Here is a 22,538-nt window from a genome sequence, read left to right as displayed (position 1 = left end):
GACAGCATGAAGAAACACCGTGTTGCGAGGCTTATTTAAATTCCCTTTTTTAAAAAGCGGGATGAGAAAAAATAACAGGGTGTGCGCTACTTTGAGGTGATTTGCACAACCTTCGCTCCAGTCAGTCGGCGTAAGTGCGCGAGCCTGAGAAGTGGAAAGCTCCGCGCACACGGGGCCAATAATACCTGAGGGACACACTGTGATTTGTGATAATGGCACAGATGATCTGGCTTTGTAATCTTATGTAAATCGTCCGTCTGACGCCTCCCTGGATGACAGTAATGGCACAAATGATGCCGCTGGTCTGACAGTAGAACAGCGGAGATGAAGTTGCTGCAGCATCAGAAGTCGAGCTGGAGAGAGCGTTCAGTGTGTCAGGAGAAGAGGAGTTGTGAGGAGTGTCTGGCCTCAGGTACCTGCAGCAGACTCCTCTGACAGAGCTCCGTATCTTCAGTGATGAAGACGCCCGGGCTGTCGCCTGCTGATGATGTCACAGCATGCGCTTTTGTTGGGGGACTTTTTCCACCATACATTGAAGCTTCAAATTGACGGAAAATATTTCTGATAAAGTGATGTCTCTCAGGAGGAACACTGTGAGGATTATCATTTTTACTGATCAATGGATAGAAAACTATACGGCTTTATTAAGATGTCTATCGACCAGATTATTTTTATTATCAGGCAGATATTATTTTCCCCAATTGATTGAACTGGTCTCCTCTGACAAACAGGAAGTTGGGTGAACAGGAAGTATCCTACTGTCAAGTAAACAGGAAGTGGACGAATGTCACCCTTACGGGAAGTAGACCAGGATAGTTGGAAAGGATGTGGAGAGATTATCCGCTGAAAAGGAAGAAGCCGAATGTCACTCGAACAGGAAGTACATGGATATTTCCTAACAGGAAGTATATGAAAGTAAAAGGATATTTCCTAGTATAGTAGTATATAAAAGTCGGGTAAACGGGAAGACGCCGAATGGTACCCAAGTAGGAGATATCCTGAAGTCACCCAAACAGGAAGTACTCAAATGTCAATGTAACAGGAAGTAGCTGAATGTCACCTGTACAGGAAGTAGACAAAGGCCGCTTGAAAGGAAGTAATGGGGCATCCGAACTATATAATAGTTAATAGAATGTTGCATGAACAGGAAGAATATGAATGTTTCCCCCAAGCAGACAAGTAGACAAATGTCCGGCAAACAGGAAGTATACATAAATTGGACCAAACAGGAAGTAGCTGAATGCTACCTATACAGGAAGTCTCCTAATGTCATCCAAAACAGGAAGTACAGTGGTACCTCGGTATTGGAACGTCCTGGACTTCGAACAACTCGGAGTTCGAACAAAAATTTCGAGATTTTGTTGCTTAGCATTTCGAACAAAAATCCAGAACTCGAACGCCCCCGAAAAAATCCGGAAAAACCATAACGTGCGCGGACCGATCAGCTGACCCACGAGGCGCTTTGTTATTGTGTATAACGCAGCCTCTGTATGCAGATGTGTCCCGTTAGCTCCATTTACTGACTGTTTTTTCTTCATATTGAGGTGTAAAACCTTTCCTGTCTCCACACTGGACCGTGGTAGAGTGTCACAGGGGAGGTGCTGGAGCGCTCACTCCAGGGTTTGATGTCCTGTTGTGGGCTGGAGCTGGGACAGGGATGAGGCGAGTCTGGGACAGAGCGTGACTTGGTTTATGACTTTGTCACAGCCAAACTGCACAGAAGCGCACATTCAGAGCTGGACACGCACCGGGCACCTCTTCACTTCTGGAGAGACCTCACTCACTCGGCAACCCCTCCCACATGCAGCGGCCACACACATAGAGGAACAGCCACCTGCAGCAGACACTCTACATTCACTCCTACAAAAGACTGTTTTAAGGCTTGGAACGCATTGTTTCTTTTTCCATTCATTGTAATGGGAAAAATCCATTCAGATTTCAAACAAATCGCTTCTCGAACGGCCGTCTGGAACGGATTGTGGTCGAGAACCGAGGTACCACTGTATACAAATGTCTTCTTAACAGCAAGTAGCTGATTCTCACCTGTACAGGAAGTAGACAAAGGTCATTGGAAAGGAAGTAGATGAGCATCTGCTGAACAGGAAGAAGCCCAAAGTCGCTCAAACCGGAAGCAGACTAATGTACATGAAGGTACAAACAGGAGGTAGCCAAATGATAATGACGAACAGGAAGTAGTTCCCGTCCAACAGGAAGTCCACAAATATCCCCCGTGTAGGAAGTAGCCGCATGTCACCTGATCAGATTCCAAATTTATTTGTGCGACCTTTTCTTCCTATTTAAAGGAATCAGCGGTTCTTCTCCAGTCCCAGGCAGCAGTGGCACAGTTTCATAATCTCACTGCTGTGTGTGTGTGTGTCTGCCGTCCTCGCAGCCCCGTGGTGTTTATATCGCCCCTGTGTGTGTGTCAGAGCACACTGTGCTCCGGGCAGCCAAGAAAGCTTTTAGAAGATTTGTACGACAAGCCCGCCTCTTGATCTTCTCCTTCTCACCTTTGCGCCTCACCTCTGTGGCCCTCGTTCCTTGTGGGTGCTATTAGTCATTCTGGCTGTGGGAGCCGGGCCATCGGGGGCACACGCGTCCTGCTCCCCCCCCCCGCCTGATAAAGGTGGAGGTGAAGTGTCAGCAGAAATCCAGTTTATTCTGTTGGAAGATGTATAAATAGAAGTGAAGAGGAGCGGTGGGGTGTATTGGGAGGCTTAGGATATCGACGTTCAGCCACAGATGGGGGAAACGCACAGGTGCCTCTGTAGTTGTACGTCCATGGGAAACACAATGAAGTCAGAAGCGCCTTCTTTTTAGATTTTGCACGCAGCATTGAGCGTCTGTAGTCACACTTTTGGAGAGGAAAATATTGCCCACAGAGACATAAATGACTGGCTGCTCTCGCCTCTTGTTAGTGCCTCTCCTTGTTTTCCATTCAGAGGCAGTGAATGCACCTGAGAAGTGTTTCCAGGGCATATTATTGTCCACACACACACACACCCTCTCGCTCAAACCTACTGCACAAACATGACAACAGAAAGCTTATTATATTGCCAGTTGTTGTTGTTGGCATTGATGTGGAAATGCGGCCGGGTGAAAAGAGGAAAAGATGTTTTCGTCCTGCAGCTTTTGGTTTCAGCACAAAGAACTCTTGAGGAAAAGAAAAAGTGGGACCAAAATTTAAACCAACAAGTGGAGTGCTTTCTATTTTTTAAAATTCCAGCCCATTGATTCATCCTCACCTTTCAGAAGTGTTTTAGTCTTCAGTGTTTTATTGAGGAAACACTATGGAGTGATGCGGAATATTGTTATTAATGGTACAAGCATTTTAAAATGGAATGACACTACAGAGTTTGTCACAGCATGTAATAATTCTGGCAGCCGTCTTGACCACAAAGGGTGATTTCAGGTTTATGCCAACAGCTTTTTTTATCAATTTATTAAGATAATAATAACAATAACAATAATAGATAGATAAATATTGTGTTAATCTCCAAAGAGAAATTCCCAATAATAATAATAACTGAAAAGAAAGATAAAATGAATGAAAACCCTTCATTCATAATGTGCCATAATATAGTTATATATAGTTCTATAATCATTTATAATATAATATAATCACCAAGAAATTAATATTGCATGAAATTATTCTAATTGGTGCCAAACACACACACACAAATAAATGAAAAAAATAAAATATAATAATAATAAAAGACAAAAATAAATCAATAAATAAAATAAAATTTCGCAGTGTTGCTTTAGTCACATCATTGCTTCCAATTGAACAGAAAATATGCATAAAGGTGAATTTATGGTTATGAATTATTCAGACAGCACTATTTAAATTTGTAATTGCAATTCAAAAAGCGCCTCTGTAAAATACAGTTTTGGTCCCAGTGTCAGCTGAACACTTGAACTTCAACATCAAATCCTTTTGAACCTTCTAACTACTTGGTATTTGGAGGATCATGTGCGAGCGCTCCACGGTGCTTCTGTCAAGAGAATGAGGGATTTCGGTGGAGTGGCAACAGATAAACACCGATCTTGGGATCAATAGAGCTGCGAGGCAACTGGGTGACATTTGCTCTGCGACTCTCGCTCCTCTCCACTCGCGTCTGAGGTTGACTCTGTAGCACCATTCCAGCCTCCATCTGTAGCCGGGAAAACGCCACCAGACTCCCAGCAGGACACGACTGAATGAATTCCTTCTTTGTGCTTGGACTCCTATGCAAAACCACCACTAAAACGCCTCTTTTTTTATGCAAATCTCAACGTATTAATCAGAAAACACAGCGAGACCCCACAGCCGCTGCAGCCGGCGCTGCATGTCAATTGATCACTTCATTCATTTGCATCCAGCTCGATCAATAAAGTGCAAAGGAGGGAGGGGAGGGAGGAACATGCTGATGGAGGAAACACGTGGGATGCGAGTCAGCATGAGGCTATAATAGACTTGAGAAGAGGATTTCATGAGCTGCGACTATTCTGCTGCCTTTGTTCTCACCGCCACATGTGGCTCCTCAGGTGGAGTTGACTCCCCTTTCCTGAAGTGATGGGCTTAATAAGAGGGAGCACCTGTCACTTGCCTGTTACGGGGAACAATAGCCGGCAGCTACGCTTCACTGACCCGAGCGGGTCGTGACTTCACGTGTAAGTGGCACCATTGTTGTGTGAAATAACGTCGCGTAAAGGCTTTCATCTTGCTTTTTATTATCGAGTCATAATCATCCATCCTCATGTACTTATCTGTGGCTGGGTCGCGGGGGCAGCAGTTTCATAAAGTCGCACCAAACGCCTCCCTCCACCTGGTCCTGGGTCGACCGCTTGGTCTCCTCCCAGCAGGCCGTGTCTGAAACGCCCAAACCACCTCAACTGACTCCTCTCAACATGGAGAAGCGGCGGCTCTACTCCGAGTCCCGATATCTAAGGGAGACGCCCGAGATTCATAACCACTGACTCCTGATATTGCGTTTAGGTTTGATCAACCCTGCAACACTGTTTCATCATACCTGATCTACCCATGAGCAGCGGTTACTATGACGCATCAGAGCAGTCGCTAGTTTCTCAGGTGTACGATACCTTCCACAATACATGATGGTCGGATAATCCGACCTTTCCCAGCATGCAACTCTGTACGGCACTGATCGCAGAAGCTGCTAGTCACTCAATAGCATTTGAAAGTGTACCGCGACATTCTACACTGTTTTCATTTTGGCAACGTCTTGTTTGGAAAGTTCTCAGAGCTAAAAATGTGCGATTGTTGCAATGTTCTTTTTCCGCATCGGTATTCTAACCATAGGCAAAGGTTCAGTCAACTTTTCCATACAGTACAGTAAAAGACAGTATGTTCTTTTGCAGGTTTATGAGTTATATTCGTCAGTTCACGTTGTCGGAAACTGCTGCAACAATCACAGTGTGTGTCTGTTTCAGAGAAAGTGTGTTCTTGTCAGAAACATCCAGAACTGTTGCACTACATTAGGCCACAATTTACATGACCTTATGAGCTTTTCTTGTGTTATTCATGTGGCATTTCTGAGAAATAAGTGAAGAAATATAAGTTGTTTTATTTATTTTTTGTTTGACAGTGCCACTAAATTTCAAATTTAATCTCAATTAATCGCACTAAAGCTGAGTTAACTCGCGATTAAATGCAAATGAATCACACACTTTCTATCTGTTCTAAATGTTACTTTTAAAAAAAAATATATATATCAACACAATAGTGGCCATTAATGCATTCTACGTGCAAACATTTGTTTACTCCAACAACCCAACATAACAGACACTGTCAAGAACATTGTGAAGAATAACCTCAGCGCCACTGAAGAGGCTCGACAACATGCTAAAAGCATAAGACTGTAAGCATTATTGGCCACTCTGGTGTCGAGAAAATCTTCAAGTTACATAGAGACAGACACAAAATGTCTGAATTTCCTTTTAATCGCGAGTTAACTCTAAGCTTTAGTGCGATTCATTGAGATTTAAAACGCTCTTGTTAACTGAACGAGTGTCTTTGATCCATTTAACCCGCACTTTTGCTCGCGCCGCCTGCTGCCTTCATGTACCGTCATCTGTTTTTGGACACCTCGTTGTACAAATATTCCCGGCTGGCACTTCCTCTCTGGTCTGCCTCGCTGTTTCACGAGTTTGCAGCCCGAACGGCACCTGCTCAAGCGCATGCAGTGACCCCTGAGGTACTGACCACCCTGTCGTCAAGAGAGAGGTCCTGGTGGCAATAAGTCATTTGCAGCAGTTAATGGAGAAAAATGGCGCCTTTAATGTTATATTGAATTATATTTCCCAGTTATTCCAGCTCAGCAGTATCAGACCAGCGCGCACACAGAGACGCTCGCTGGCAAGTAAAGATGATGGATGAGGCTGGGACTCCTAATCATATTTAAAAAGTCACACTGGAGTAAAGTGTCAGGAGATTTTCTTCTATGTTTGGAAGTTTTTAAGAATAGTTCACAAAAGTTTATTTTAGCACCAATAACTCCCATTAACATATTTGTCATAACATATATATATATTTATTCTATATATTTTCTATATTTGCTGAACGCTCATTTTAATATTAAAATATTTAGGGACCAAAGATGAGTTCTAAGGTCTAGATCCTTGAATATAGCAACCTCTTTAAGCATCGATGTCAGCTCATGAATAGTTGCGAGTACAAGCACCCAATAATCTCTGATCTCAATAAGCACATTGGTTCAGCAAAGGTGCATGTCTGGCGCATCGTCCTCCCACAAGGCTGCAACTGATCTTCCTGGCTGAGGGATTTCTTCAACTCTGATGTGTAGTGTGTAAGACAGAGCTGAGCCAAAAGGCACACAGCTCATGACCCTTGGAACGAGACACAAACGGCTGAAGTGAATTTTCTTGAACAGAGTTCTGTCAGGAGAGACTCGGAGTAGAGCCGCTGCTTCTCATGAGGGTTTGGGTTTTAGGCACGGCCAGCCGGGAGGAGACTCGGGGGTCGACCCAGGATCGGGTAGAGGGATTATATCTCTTCACTGGCTCGGCAGAAGGACGTTTGGTGCGACCTTTCGAAGCCGTTACCCTCGCCGCCCGAGCAAAAGATAAGCGGATGAATATGGCTGGATGGCTGATCTGTACCATAGATGCCTTACAGAGAACCAGAGGAAGTGTCTGTACTGCATATATACTGTCACTGCAACACAGAAATGAAGACGTGACTTGTGAACTCTGAAGTTATGACCACGCCAGACGAAAGTAGACGCACAGCTCAACTGCCCACATTCTGCCACTTGCATCCGAATTCTTCCTTTGCCACCGACAGATCAGGCCCAGTGTTCTACTGGGTCACGGTCGCCACCCTTCCTCAGCCTTCCTGCTTCCCCCATGAGACGATTGGCTCACTTCACTAAAGTGAAACTCAGTCACTTGTAGCACTTATGGCTTCCTTCCATTCTGGCGCATGGCGGGGTAATGCAGGCTTCACTTCATCATTTGCTGGATGAGGGCGACTGAGGCTCTTAAAGCTGAAGGTTGAAAATAACCAGTGACTGAATGAAACATATATGAGGTCATGCGCTTTATTTAAGCGTCTTTAAAAGGGATGTTTGTTCTCTCGAACACCAGAAAACATTGGTGATTCGGAGGACTAGATGGCGTATACGTTGAACGTTGAGCTACAGCGAGCAGGTCTGGGTCTGAGCGAGGCCTGTTGTCCATTGATATTCCAGTTCAGCGTGCATGTCAGAAGCTCTTTGTCTGACTGTGCGGCGCTGGGGAGGCAGTGTTTGACGGCGCGTCTCTGAATTTAATTATCCACAGCTGCTTCCGAGCAAATGGAATGATTTGTCGGATCGGCAGATGTGACTGAGCTTTTCTTGGGCCGCCAAAGCAGCGCCACAGACAAACACGTGGGGGTGTTCACATGTGTACCCGGCTCCTGAGAGGGAGAAGATGACAGAGAAAGAACGGCCGTTTTCTTTTCTGACAAATGTCATGCTGGTGTCCTGAAGGGACTGGGATGACAGTTTGTTCGGGATCTGCTAAGATGGTAATGCTGCAGGCAGCGTGTCCCACTTCAGCCAGGCGACTGTGCTTCCCGTCTAATGAGTCAGATCTTGCTCTCTCTCAGAGGAGAGCCTATCACAAACAACAAACCCCCGCCTCTCAGCTGAGTTGGATTAAACACAAAATAAAGTGTCTTTAAAACGTTTAAGGGGTTGTGAGAGCTCCAGAGTCTGGCCTGCGGTACAAATACATGAAGTTACAGCAGTATATCCATCGGCCATGGCTCCGTCACGATGATAGAGCGGAGGCTGAGGGTGGCGATATCGTGTCTTCAGCTGAGAAGTGAAAAGCCAGTCAGACAGTCACGGAGTGCCTCCAGTTATGCCCTCATCCATTTAGGCTGGTGTGAAGGGAAATGAAGGCGGCATCTCAGACAGTCAAAATGTCAGCCAGATAACGCGGAACCCTTTTAGAAAATCCACAATCCCTTTTGTGATGATCGACGCTTTCAAAGGCAGGTCTGAGACAACAGTCCGATAAAACGGTGGCGGAGCCCAATCCGAATATTGAGTGACACTCCAGCAAATGAGGAGGTCGATTGCTCATGAGTGAGGCGACAATAGGACACTCTGGCGTCGAGCCAAGTACTGTGGCTGCCGTTCTATGGAAAGGCAAAATGAAGCCTGGCAGTTTTCGATAATACGGAGGAGGACTCAACATTGCGGGCTCACAAAAGGTGGGTGGCAACGGCAGGGTTGGGAAGGAACCTCTTTATGTTGAACAATCCTAGTAGCAGTTTGAGTGGGGCATTTCATTCAGACAGTTGAGAAACAATGTCTGAAGCTCCGGAAGAGTCAACAAATGATATGGTTTTTAATGTGTTTAGAACAAAAAAGTTCTGACCTTCAAAGCTGCCTGTTCACCCTTGCTACTTCCCTGCGATCTGCACCAGTTCCACCCTACCTTTTCACCTCCCTGTCTTTTACTCTTCATGGTCGGAGTGACAAGACTCAGTCAGTTGAACACTTATGTTTGGAGGCAAAGTTCCTGAGATGGTATGGAGAGGTGCAGCAACCCACCCTCTCACTACTACACCTTTTTAACCTAGTTTAATTTTTAACTTTTTTATTTTATTTTATTTTATTTTATTTTATTTTATTTTATTTTATTTTATTTATTTATTTATTTATTTATAAATTTTATTTTATTTTTTTATTATATATATATATATATATATATATATTTTTTTTTTTTAATCTTATTTTATTTTCAATTGTATTTTTACTTCCAGGTTATTAGTATTATTATTTTTATTTCATTTGTATTTTCTTTCTTATTCTCTGTGTGATGCTCTTCCTAACTGCATGCCCTTTCTTGCCTCTATTGTTACTGGAAACGTAAATTTCCTGGAGGGAGTCATCCCAAAGGGATCAATAAAGTCAAGTCTAAGTCTAAGTCTAAGTCTACTATGGCGTAGTATTTTCATGTTGGGAAAGTAGATTTTTTGTCTCTTACAGTGACAGCAACGTTGCATGGGGACACATTAGATTTTCCTGTTCCTCCTTATGTGGCATCTCTCAACATTAAAAACATTGAGGAGTCAATTCAAATCAATGTGTTTTTACTCCATTGAAACACCTATGTCTCAACACACATCACAGAAAGCTGCGTCCTCAGTATAGGACGCAAATCCTCACTTTCCCAACATCAGTATGTAACGCTATGGGTTTGGAAAGACATATCCCTCCGAGAATCTGGGATGGTAGCAACCAGTGCAACACATTCTCACTGCTAAGGCGTCATGTAAAGCCAGCCTTCTGTGTAGCATGTGGTGTTGTTGCAGTCAAGTCAAACGTTTCCTGAGGTTCCAGAAGAGAGGTTGGGGCTAGAATCTGCCCCACAGAGGGCGAAAAGTGATTCAACTAAAAGTCAAATGGCTCGATATGCCATACAAGTCCCTGGGATGCAAAAGTCCAGTTGCTGTTTGATGCCTTAGGAGTGAGAATGTGCTGACCAATGACAGCCTCTTTGAGAAAGACCAGCCTGCACAGTGATATATGGACTCTTAAAATCATATGTTGCAAGATGAACCTGGAGCAGAAGAAGATGCCATCCAACAGGTCACTGTGACAAGAGGAACGACCGTCGCAGAAATAGAACACTCACTCTGAAAGAGCGACGTTCCAGTCCCGACACCTTCCGAACCAGGCTGCGTGAGAACAGACTTCTCTCAGACAAAGACGCGTAATCGCCGGGCCCTAGACAGAATTAGAGTAACAGGCTGAGGCTTGGTCAGTCTGCTTTGTCTTGGCGTTGCCGACCATGGTGTTTCAGCCAACTGTGAGCAGAAGCTTAGAGGGAGAGCGGATTATCAAATGATACTTTTAGCCTCTTAAACAAGCAAGAATTGGATAAAAGACCATGGGAAAAAAAACACAGGTGTCAAAGGACTCGGAACACAAGTGTGACGTCTTAACGAAATGTCAAACCGCTTGTCCATTGTAGCCGCGACGTTAGCTGTCCGCCGCAGTGCCATTGTTTCACCGGATCATATTTGTGTGACTTTTCTCCGGGCGGACGAAGAAAGGAGGGGCTGAAGAATCGACAGCCACCGGTGGGTAGCCGCCGCAGGATTGTTGTTGCTAAGCGTTTAATCTCTCACGCTCTGAGAATACAAACCGTCTTGTAATAATCCCCGACCTTGACATGATCAACAAGGTCGCAGGGGAGCACGGCTGTTTTGCATTTCCCACAGATGCTTTGCAGAGACACGCTGAACAATTAGTCAACTGGAAGGGAAGTGTGCCGCGCTCTCCTCCACCAGCAGCGGCCCATCTATGCCTCGGGCTGGTTATTAGGCACACGACTTAAACCCACAAACTCCCCGGGCAGATTTGCCAAGATAAAGCCCGCGTCAGTGCGAGCAAGTGATCGCACACGTCTGACTTCTGGCTATTGATACATGAAAAGGTGGAGGGTTTTGGCTTCCTGCGGTTAACCTCGCACCGAATCTGTTGAAGTGGTGAGCAGGCTGAAGATTTCTCATTTTTTAAATCACTAAATCTTAACTGAGAGTTGGAACGTTATTTATCACCTCCTCCTACAGATGGCTGGGTGGAACACAGGGCTACACATGTCCAAATTTTACTGTGTAGCCATCGGCGCGTTTACCCTAAGCGAACATGGGCTCATAAATCTGCGCTTTTCAGATCAATCCAAGGTGCGGTATCCGTTGGGATCAGCAGCTTTTACACCCCCTTTAAGTGCAAATAGATGGAATCAGGTGGAGGACGTGGGGAGCCCTTCGGCGGCGGAGGGGAGATGATAAGATGGATTCGGCGCGAGTCTGTGTCTGCATCGTGCCGGGACTTGGCTCGGCTCGGTTCAGCCACAGACCTGCCTTTATCAGCCCAACCTTTTAATCATCAACGGAATCCCCGCTGGCTGCTCAACCATCTCAACTCCTCGGGACACGGATGCAACATGATCAAGCAGAAACTCCCCCGAGATTCTATCCACATTGACGTGAAGGCGAGGAGGTCCAATTAGGCTGAGATCTGGCTGTGAGGTCCTGTGGGCCCATTGTGATGCTCGAGGATTAGTTTGATATGATTTAGCTTGACCACATTTTCATGCCTCAGAAAACACGGTCAATACCTCGGGCGCCACTTGAAAACAGGGTTTAAGGTTCAGTATTACCTTGACTTTCATTTCAAGCTCGGTAATAACAGATTCACTATTGTCAAGTAGCGTCAGGGAACTTGGGGAATCTCCTAATCTTGCTGGCTACTTTACACCACAAAGCGCCTTGAGTAACCTTCTTGGGAGCTCAGACCAATATACGCCAGCTCAAGTCCATGGTTATCGCACTTCCTACGCTGTCAGTGCAAAGTTTTACGGTGTATTTTCTCACCACTACTGTCTTGTCTCCCCAGCACAATCCGACCCAGACGGAGGAGCGTGTCGGAAGACCTACTGCGGACGAGGTCGGCAGTGTGTGCTGATGGCAGCCAGCGGGCGCGCCGAGTGTATTTGTCAGGAGAAGTGCCGGCCATCCTTCGTTCCCGTGTGCGGATCGGATGGACGGTTCTACGAGAACCACTGCGAGGTTTACAGAACCGCTTGCTTGGAGAGGAGGCGGATCTATGTGGTGCACAGCAAGGACTGCTTCTTCAAAGGTACGACGAACTCCAAACGCTACGGTTGCTAGCGTCGCGTCGGTTTGTTTTGAATGTGAAATACTGGAGGAGAGATTTGTGCTTTGTTTTGACCGCGATTCTTATTTCATAATTGGTATTATCATGACTGTGGTTGTGCTGACTATTTATTCATATTGGATGTTGTGGGTTGCGGTGTATTTTTCTGAATGGAGGAGGCCCTCAGTTTTTGCTATTTGGTCCCTCAAACGTTGCATATTATCAGCTCTCCTCCACCACCGACACACTGTTTAGTGCTGGAAGTCCAGTGAAGGACTTTGCTTCTCTCCTTTCGCACCGTAGACGACCAAAAAAGGATTTCAAAAGACCGAGTACGTGTGTTAGTGGACTCCCCTCCTGCTCAGCAGAGAACGGAACTGATGCAACTACACACCTAAAAGCAGCACTTTCCACTTGTTTTCTTGACTCTGAAGTAGAGATTTTAGGAAGTGGATCGTGCGGATGTTGTTGCAAAATTGCTGTCACTTCGCACTCACGATCCGCAAAAAGCATTCAGAGATTAATGCGGTACCCTTTCCACTATTTCCTGTTTTATTCCTGAAGCCACTGCAAATATTTTGAACACATTTATTGAGAAAGAGTCAATAGCAGAACGATATTAGAATGGAAACAGGAAGTGGAATGATAAAATGAAGCCATAGCAATAGACAGAAAACTGGCTGGAGTTTTGCCTCTGAAACCAAGAAAATAAAATGTCCACTTAAAAAACGTTAAAGCCATAAGAGCAAATGCTGCCCATAATTTTGCTTCAGCAGAGAAACCCAAAAGCAACATCAAACATGACGACGAAAGTAACAGAACAAAGTTCCTACAACCTTGAAAATCCACTTAAATCGCCCCCTAGTGGACACAAATGAACATATTAGATCGTAGCATCTTTGGCCAGCTGCTGATCCCTTTCAGCACTGCGACTTTATTTCCAAAATGGTGCTTAATAACCCTCAAAATTGGTCTTTCTGGGCTCCTGTCCATTCAGACTTTGACTCTCCCACACTCAAATATCAGCGGCAGGTTACGATGGATCACCAGTTCCTTTCAAGTCAGTCACTTTGCTTCACTATAACTCATGAGCGGAGGTGCACACTCAGCATGCTCGGCCTTCACAACGCACTCTCTCTCCGCTGACTTGGATCGACCCGACGGTGAGGTGGACCGGCCCCACCACTCTCCGTCTGCACATGCTGAAGACAGAAGTCACGACACGTCCGGCGTCTGCACTCGCGTCACATTAGAGAAACAAGGAATCTGGGCCGACACCGTCGCGCATAGCTAATCCACATTAGCCATGTTCAGTCGGGCCGTAACGTAAAAGTCAGCAGGGGACGGGAAATGTTGGCAATCAGTCATAAGTCACGCTAATCCTGTGTCTCGCTCGCTGCGTAAATGAGAAATGATCGCGAAACCTGACGCCAGGTGCCCGGATCTAATTAGGGAACTTGACTCATCGACTCTCTTCTCCGGCGGAGATCTTGGATTTGTCTTATTTTAAGCGCCAGGATCGGCACCTCTGAGAGTGGAGGCAGGAGGAAACGTCCACCTGGAAACTGCAGTGAGTCGGGGCTGGTCCGACTACGTTTTTGGCTTTTGTGGCGAAACAAGCTCAGCTGGAGCTGAAGGAAAAAGTTTGACTGACCGTTTGACTTCTCCTGAGTTTTGGTTTTGATGGTGAAAGGCTATTTTATTTTATATTCTATAAGAGAAATGTTTGAGATGTGATTTGATGTGTGGTTGTGTACATGTCCTGCTGTAGTTTTTTCCACGGCCACTTGAGAAATAAAGACATCTGTGGAACACTTGTCGATACGTCAAGTCAATCTGAACCGGAAGAAAACTTTGGGAGCAGGTAAAGCAATTGTAAGAAGAATTGTCGTAGAATGCAGCAGAACAGTTTTGTTTTCTGTTAAGTTTCACATTGCGGAATGAATCACACCTTCAATAAAAAAAGTGTACGAAAACAAATGTTAGTATTATGCTACATATCCAGAATGCTATGTATTCAATACTATCTTACACCTCTAGGGGGCACAGCCATCTTCAGTAGTCTTGAAGAAATTCAAGTTTGTCTTGTTGCATGACACAAGACACAAGAGGAGCTGAGCCAAAGTGCAAATCTCCCAGAATCTGTCCAAGTATTTGGTCTTACTTAGCTGTTAGTACAACATTTGTCGTTCCTTTGACATAGTTGTTGGGTTGCTTGCAGCCCCGACACCACTTGGTGGCAGCAGTGTTCCCGGCTCTCTGTAACATATGGTCTCACTGGAAACCGATCGAGAATGCGCTTTGAATGAAGGACGATAGATGATGGGGATTACTGAGCTGTTTGGCGGAGATCTGCACTGTCTGAGTGCTTTTGTAGTTTCATTTCTGTGTGGAGGGTTTGATACTTGTTGTACTGGTGTGTCATACAGAAGTTATGAATCCAACACACTCCCGTATATTGGTTGCATATATATATATATATATATATTTTTTTTTTTTTTGTGCATCTGGTAAAAAGCTTTTGCCAGCGACATTTATTTCCTCGGAGATTGAGATCCGTGTTTACAAATATGTCTGCCTGCTGCAGCTTCTCTCTAAGCCACGCGGTGCAGAAAAACTTTTTTTTTTCGGTCGTCCAGCTTTCAGATTTGATAAAGCTAAAAGCTTCTCTGTGAAAGCCAATTTTCTTTCAGCCCGAAGCCGCGGCCAAAGCCACGCTGCCAAATTTGCAGTGTTACACTTCCGTCTCATTGTGTCTAAATTGGTCTGATCCACTGTTCACTTTCCAAACTCTCCCCGGCGAAAGTGAAAAGGAGGGTTTTTCATGTCCTGGCTTTGCTTCACTTGTTAAAGAATCTGAGTTGTTTTTGTCAAGAACAATTAAACAAGACGTGTGCTGGCACTTGCCGACCGCCGCAGGTCATGTGGACATCTGCGCGTCTTTCGTAGGCAGCTCATAAACAAGGGCAGTTCTCTCCATGAACTAACTGTCAATAGGACTGAAGAGGTTTTTTGTTTTGTTTCCCCTAGTGGCAAAATGAAGGCATCATTTCTTTGCTGGTCATAATAAAAATAAGAGACCAGCTCTTTGCAGTACATTCTATAGTTTGCTTTTATACAGTATTAGCAACCAACACGTGGCCCTTAAAACTGTAAGAGCTGTTGTAGTGCATTATGGGACGTTAAAATGCTCGCCAACTTCGTACAAAGGTGTTGGAGGTAGCGTAATAATGTAGACATTATAATGTGCAACTCAGCTTTTGACTGTTGCGGTGCGTTATTGGCCTGTATTATGTAAAGTGCTTTAAATCTGCAGTAATGCATCACAGTGACCAAGTAGCAGTAAAGTAATGTAATATTAATAAAGCCTAACACAGCTTCAACTGTTGTAGTGCAATATGGGGCTTTAAACCAGTGGGACATTAACATGCTGGTCAGCTCAGTTGGAGATCATGTTATAACACCCATGTTGTGACACAGCTTTGTCTGTTGCAATGCAGTACGGACTTGTATTATGAGAAGTGCTTTAGGCCATTATTCTGGTAGCTACCTCTGTAACAAATGAGTTATTATATCATGTGATATTAATAATAATAAGGTGTAGCAATGCCTCAACTGTTGCAGTGCATTATCAGACTTTAAACTAGTGGCTTATTAATATGCTCGCCAGCTCAGTACAAAGATGCTGGAGGTAAAGTAATAATAATAATAATAATAACTATGTATAACTCATCTTTGAGTGTTGCAGTGCTTTAAACCCGCTGTAAGGCTTCACATTCACAACTGAGTATTAATGCGATGTAATAATAATAATGCTTAACACAGCTTCAGCTGTTGCAGTGCATTATGGGACTTTTGTTATGTGAGGTGCTTTAAACCTGTTTGCCATGATTGTGGTAGCTACCACGGTAACAAATGAGTAATAATGTTATGTAATAATAATAATGTGTAACACAGCTTCAGCTGTTGCAGTGAATTATGGGACTTTTGTTATGTGAGGTGCTTTAAACCTGTTGGCCATTATCGTGGTAGCTAGCTCAGTAACAAAAGAGTAATAATGTTATGTAACAATAATAATGTGTAACACAGCTTCATCTGTTGCAGTGCATTATGGGACTTGTGTCATGTGAAGTGCTTTAAACCAGTTGGCCAATATTGTAGTCGCTAGCTCAGTAACAAAAGAGTAATAATGTTATGTAGTAATAATAATGTGTAACACAGCTTCGACTGTTGCAGTGCCTGTCAGGATTTGCGCTAGGATGGGGTGGATGTGCATTTAACCTGTGGGGAATCACTCAGGCTTCCATTTTCAGTCACTTGTCCTCTGCTAAATGGCATGTAATAATGCAACATAGAGAGGAGTAGCGCGGCCTCAACTGCTGCAGTGCGTTACGGGACCAGCAGTGGGAGGAGTTTTGCCCATTTTTATGATGAAGCGATGGAGTGCAGGCAGCTCAAGAGAACGATTCCATCTTGAGAGACAGAGTCCATATCTTTCTTTTTCCATCTCATGAATAGTTGTTTGATCTGAATCTTTCAAACTCAGTTGATGCTGAAATGTCTGTTTGACATCATTGTTATAGCGTCTTTATATTCATATTAAATGGAATAAATGAGCGCAAGACTGTTTCCCCGCTCAGACTTTTATTATCTGCTAGTCACACCAGCAGCCTTTTGTTTTTAATTAAAATTTTATACCAAAGTTGGACTGTTGTTAAATAGCAAACGCAGCTATCGCTCAGTTTTATGTTTTTAATTAAGAATGTTCCCTTTTTTTCCTGCGGAGGGAGAAAATGAACGTCCACTGGCTGAGAATGAATTCCTGATGCGGTGCAGCAAACGTTCTAATGAACAGAGAGTGACTCTGCCTCTGATCTGGCGGGTCACAGAGGGTGAGGGAGCGGGTGTGGAGGGGAGGGGGGGGTTGGTTGTGGGTGTTTTCACCTGTTTTTCAGGTGAGTTGGTGACAAAACAAGCAAAATGTTCCACTCTATTCTCCTTTTGAAACGTTCCCTGACCTCAATTTTCGTAAAGGTTTCAAATGTTTATTCATCTTTAAATGCGTAAAACCTTTGAATACATGCAACACTCAATACTGCTTGATAAAGAAAATATTCTGTCGGATTTACTGCGACTGAAGCGTGCTAATAATGATGTGCTAATAAAAATAAAACCACCCACTAGATACTGTGGACTGAACTATCAACTTTATTTCCTAGTTTACTTTAAGTTTTCAGCTTTGAAAAACAGTGGTGTCTCGGTTGTCGACCACAGTCCGTTCCAGACGGCCGTTCGAGAAGCGATTTGTTTGAAATCTGAATGGATTTTTCCCATGACAATGAATGGAAAAAGAAACGATGCGTTCCAAGCCTTAAAATAGTCTTTTGTCGGAGTGAATGTAGAGTGTCTGCTGCAGGTGGCTGTTCCTCTATGTGTGTGGCCGCTGCATGTGGGAGGGGTTGCCGAGTGAGTGAGGTCTCTCCAGAAGTGAAGAGGTGCCCGGTGCGTGTCCAGCTCTGAATGTGCGCTTCTGTGCAGTTTGGCTGTGACAAAGTCATAAACCAAGTCACGCTCTGTCCCAGACTCGCCTCATCCCTGTCCCAGCTCCACAACAGGACATCAAACCCTGGAGTGAGCGCTCCAGCACCTCCCCTGTGACACTCTACCACGGTCCAGTGTGGAGACAGGAAAGGTTTTACACCTCAATATGAAGAAAAAACAGTCAGTAAATGGAGCTAACGGGACACGTCTGCATACAGAGGCTGCGTTATACACAATAACAAAGCGCCTCGTGGGTCAGCTGATCGGTCCACGCACGTTATGTTTTTTATCTTTTTTCTGGGGCGTTCGAGTTCATTTCTTTCGAAATCCAATGCAAAAAAATCTCTAAATTTTTGTTTGAATTCCGGGACGTTTGAAAACCGAGGTACCACTCTATACATTTATTTCATAAATCTTCACAGTTTGTTAATTCATAAATGTCTTCGAATGACTTTTTTGCTCTTTTCATGTTGTAGCTCCAGATATGAACCTGCAGCCTTCTTTTGCTGGTGCATTGTTCAAATTCTCCAAAAGGGGTGGAGCCTAACTCAGCCACATAGTGGACACATTGGACAGGTCATCCACAGACCAAGCACCAGACTCACTCAGCTCTGGAGGATGGACTGAGAACATACATGCTTCCTGTTGTGATGCTGCAGCACCAACCGCGGCGCTACTGGCTTCCACAACAGTATAGAAGTTGAAAGCCCTGAATTACGATGCCTGTTCTCTTCTCCCTTGCTCTTTGATTTCCCGCCCCGGTCAGAAATCATTCTACTGAACTGCATCCCGAGTTGGACGCCACGCTGAATAGCATCCATCTGCTCGAAACTCGTGATCTGAAGGACCGTTTGTCGTCCGTCTCACGGCTTCACATGGGGACTGGCATCGTGTGTTGGCAGGAGCCGGTTGGGAAGGTGTCGGCGAATTTCCCCCGGGTCACCCCGAGCCTCGTTTTAATTAGGAGTGAGTGGAGGGATTTCGTGTTGCCGCGTGCGAGTGGCTTGCAGTGAAGTTACCTGCTGACCCGCTGCAGATGGTTGAGCAGGAAGTGGGTCCTGTCCCCATGGATGTGATGAATTATTCAGTGCTGAAGGATCTATATGGTGAATTTAATGTGGCTAGTTGAGGAGCGTTTGATAAAGTACGGCCTTTTGCAGATGATGCAATGTTCATTTGGGACCCGCAAGGCCACGGCCGTGTAGCAAGCAAGCACGGAAACATATTCCGCTGTGTGGAATTGCTCTTCCTCAGGAGGGTGCGGCTTGTAAAGTGGAAGCTGTAGGCGCTGTACATTTGCCCCGTGCTTTTACTGTATTATCAGTCGGTTTGAAACCTAAAATACATGCTAGTCAACTGATTTCATGGAGCGCTCTTGTCCGCAGACGTCAGAACGGCCAAGCAAGAGAAAAATCTTTATTGAATGATGATACAAAAGGCAGAATTTTGCTGATGGGAAGATGCAACCTCTACTATTTGATTTACTTTCTCGATATATTTGACTTGGATTTAATAAATATTGACAGATTTTAAAGCCATTAATGCTGGAAATTTCTTTGCAGGAAGCGATTCTTCCTGTTGTCAGAATTCCCTCTGTTTCTGGCTTTGTTTTCTGGTCTTGTACTCAGCTCAAGATGTCGATCCTAAGCCAGTATTATAACAGTTGTTACGTTATTATGATTTTATTAAAGCAAAGAGCCTTCTGGTGGCGGAGCAGACAAGATTCGGTTTTGTCTGACATCCACACTCATGTAATGGTACGAGGTTAGAAATGAAATGAAAATTTGAAGGCAGTGCTACACATCTGGTCCGGAGCCACTTTGTTGCCAAAACTAACCGGTAGGTAATGATGTCGGCTGAAATACACACGTCCTGGGGGCCAAACCAGAGTCGCCTCGGTGATAAATCCATCACGTGTCACCCACCATCATATTAACACCCGAGATGTGAACACCAAAAGCATGCTACACAATACAACAAGCTAACGTTGAGTGATGAATTTCAGCAACTAGGAAGGTCCTGTGTGTAAAATGCGGCTGGTACTGCTAACCTTTCGTATTCATTTGTAAATAAATCAATAAACTGTAGCGATTTGAAGGCTGAAAATCGACGTCTTTACGACTCAAAGTTCCCTCTCTGGAACAAGCCAAGGTTCTACCAGGCCTCTGTCCGCCGGTATCGTCCGACCTACTGCAGATATTCGTCCTCCCTCGCTGCCTTATTGCTCTCAGTACCTTTGAGCCATGACGCAACGGAGGCTATTAGGTTTTGCAACTCTAATGTATGTAGCTAATAAGGTGGATTAACGGCTGGGATTGCTCCTGGCTCTTTACGTCGCAGCAGATCTGACCTGAGCAACTGCTTTCTCCCACATCATGGTGGTTAACTCTGCCTCCTGTCGAAGAGAATTAAAGGTGTACAAATATGATTTAAAAGAAAAAGTCTAGTTCACTGGCTGTTGTCCAGGAATCGCTCTCAAAAGTTTTAGTAACAGTATGGGGTTCATGGTCGGGGTGAGGGTGGCGTGACTTTGGAGGTGGTCAGCGTAGACCTGCAGTGCAAAACCTGAAGTGATGGAAGAATAACAAGAGAATTCATCTACTGCTGAGGTTTCCAGTGTTTTGTTGGGCTTGTGAATGCGTCGTCCTTGGTCACATAATGGGTTGAATGAGTTTGTTTTTGAATGAATGTGAGGCTTTCTATTGACTTTCTATTCATGAATTATTTAATTCATAAGAAATTGTTGTGTGAATATTATTTTTTTTGGCTCAAACGCTTTTTATTTGGCTGATTCTTGTATCCTGACATGAGACTCGAGCCGCTTGGCAACAGTGCAGCCGGTTCACCTGATGCCAAGACGCCGCGACGCTTCATAATTTCCTGACAGGTTTTACAACTCCATCAACGTGGGGAAGTGAGTCGCGAGTGTTTTATCTTTCGTGGAGTGCTCAAGGTAGACGAGAGTTATTCACTGCGATGTCATGAATCCCGCTCTCGTGCCGCACCGGCAGGTTGACGTGATTTAATCCGTCAAAGGTTTGCTTTCATTTCCACGCCACCGGACGACTGACCGACCTGCACTTGATCTGTTCTCCGGAGTCTTTGCTTCAAAGGCGACACGGCGATTCATTTTTCAAGAGGGCCACCAAAAAATGAGCGGAACGTGTGATATCCAAGGGGACATCCACTTCTGAAAAACACAGTAAGGGATTCATCTTCTGGGGGTGGCACCCGTCAAGGGTTTTGGGAGCTCAGGAGCTTGTGGTCATGTTGGAAGAGTCGAGACAACCGTCACTCACTGGTGTGATTCACAGCGAGATTCAACTGAGTCAGGTGAAAGATCATGGTTCCCAGTTGCAGTAGTCGCAAGGGCAGCAGTTCAAATGTTATTCAGGCAAATAAGGGAAGGATGGAGGTCAACTAGTCGATCAGCACTGAGGCCAGCTATGGTTGGGACCATAGCTATACAAGCTGAAGACCATCTGCTGATCTATGAAGCCAAATGAGGTGGCTCAGGGGCTGACCTTGGACCTTCTGGGAATCTGAGGACTTCCCGTGTTCATCCTGGGAAGACCTCGGCATCGCCAGATACGAGGTACTGTCAGCAAAAACAGGAAAAACAGGAAAAATAAACCGCTCTGTGAATAAAGTCAAGGGTTTATCAGCCTACTAAAGGCGTAAACACGTGATTTACCAAGCACCCAAACACATAGCGAGACAACTGCAGTGTCTCTTCTGTTTCATCCAGCGCTCCTAGTCGCCCAACGAAACTCCCGGGACGAGGTGCAATTCTCCAGGCAGTGTGAAGTCTGTTTGTGTTCGCGTCCCAAACAGTGCCCCTTGTGTAAAAGCCCCCTAAGGTGTTGCATATTGATGGTGCACTTTAGCATCGTCGCCTTGCACACTGGATGTTTTGGGCTTTTTCGCAGCTCTCCAGACAACACAACATGCTAAGAAAAGTAATAGTGGTATCCTCGTCCTAGCCCCAAACATTCTTTGTGAGCACCGGGAAGGCGATTGTCAGCGTGATACGGGGGTGAGAATGTCTTTCCTCTCTGACCCAACCTCAGCTAAGCTTGAGTAAACCATATGGACGCAGAAAAGAGAGCAACATTCCTTGCAAAATACATAGAAATAAGACTTTTTTTTTTCTTAATTTGTTTTCAGAATGCATAAACTTGTATGAACTGACAGCCTCTCTATGTAAACGCAGTAGAAAAGCAAAACAAGTGCATGGTGAGTTGAAGAAAGCTCGGTCCGTCGACCAGCCAGCACACCTGCCTCTGTGTTTTTCATGGTGACTTCATGAAGCCGTCCCCATCTTTCTCTTACACTCTCACCCGGAACATCCTCGTTTGCGCTCTCCTGTGAGTCTCGCCTCATTAGGCTTCTTCCCCAAAGATTCATTACGTTGAGTGTATTTGCTGTTTGAAATAAATGCTCCGTCCCAGATATCGGCGTCCTCTGATCTGGTTCTTGTCCCCAGCTGCCCAATGATTAGTCGCCCCAGTGGAAAAACAAAAGCGCTGTTTGGCCTCTTTTATGGCTGTGGGACGTGGAGTCAAGGAGACGCAATGAAAACTTTTCTGTGGAGGAGAATATTCTCGGTGGGGTATTGACAGGACGGGCGCGCGTCGGAGCTGGGCTAATTCTATGTTAGGGTCCCCTCCTCCAGGTTCTGTCTCGCACACTTTCCCTTCTGTCCTACAAAGAGTGGCGCATAGAGGTTTAAGTGACGGCGTAAAGCTCCTCTCATCAGTCCTCTCCCGGTGTTGAATCGCTCCAGCAGCTTAAGTACAGTGTGAGCCGTAA

The 22,538-nt window shown here is 45.0% G+C and overlaps 1 protein-coding gene across 2 annotated transcripts in view; it reads left to right on the top strand.

Annotated features, from left to right (window-relative positions):
- fstl4 (follistatin-like 4) overlaps window positions 1-22,538 on the top strand; it is a 159,928-nt gene that overhangs the window by 51,771 nt on the left and 85,619 nt on the right. For both annotated transcript variants that reach the window (XM_053846544.1, XM_053846543.1), the window contains exon 4: window positions 11,925-12,167. In XM_053846544.1, the coding sequence (XP_053702519.1) occupies window positions 11,925-12,167 (243 nt within the window). The remainder of the gene's footprint in view (window positions 1-11,924; window positions 12,168-22,538) is intronic.

The sequence above is a fragment of the Synchiropus splendidus genome, chromosome 17 (genome assembly GCF_027744825.2).
Source record: "Synchiropus splendidus isolate RoL2022-P1 chromosome 17, RoL_Sspl_1.0, whole genome shotgun sequence".
In the NCBI taxonomy this organism is placed as follows: Eukaryota; Metazoa; Chordata; class Actinopteri; order Syngnathiformes; family Callionymidae; genus Synchiropus; species Synchiropus splendidus.
This window is presented reverse-complemented; position numbering and strand designations above follow the sequence as displayed.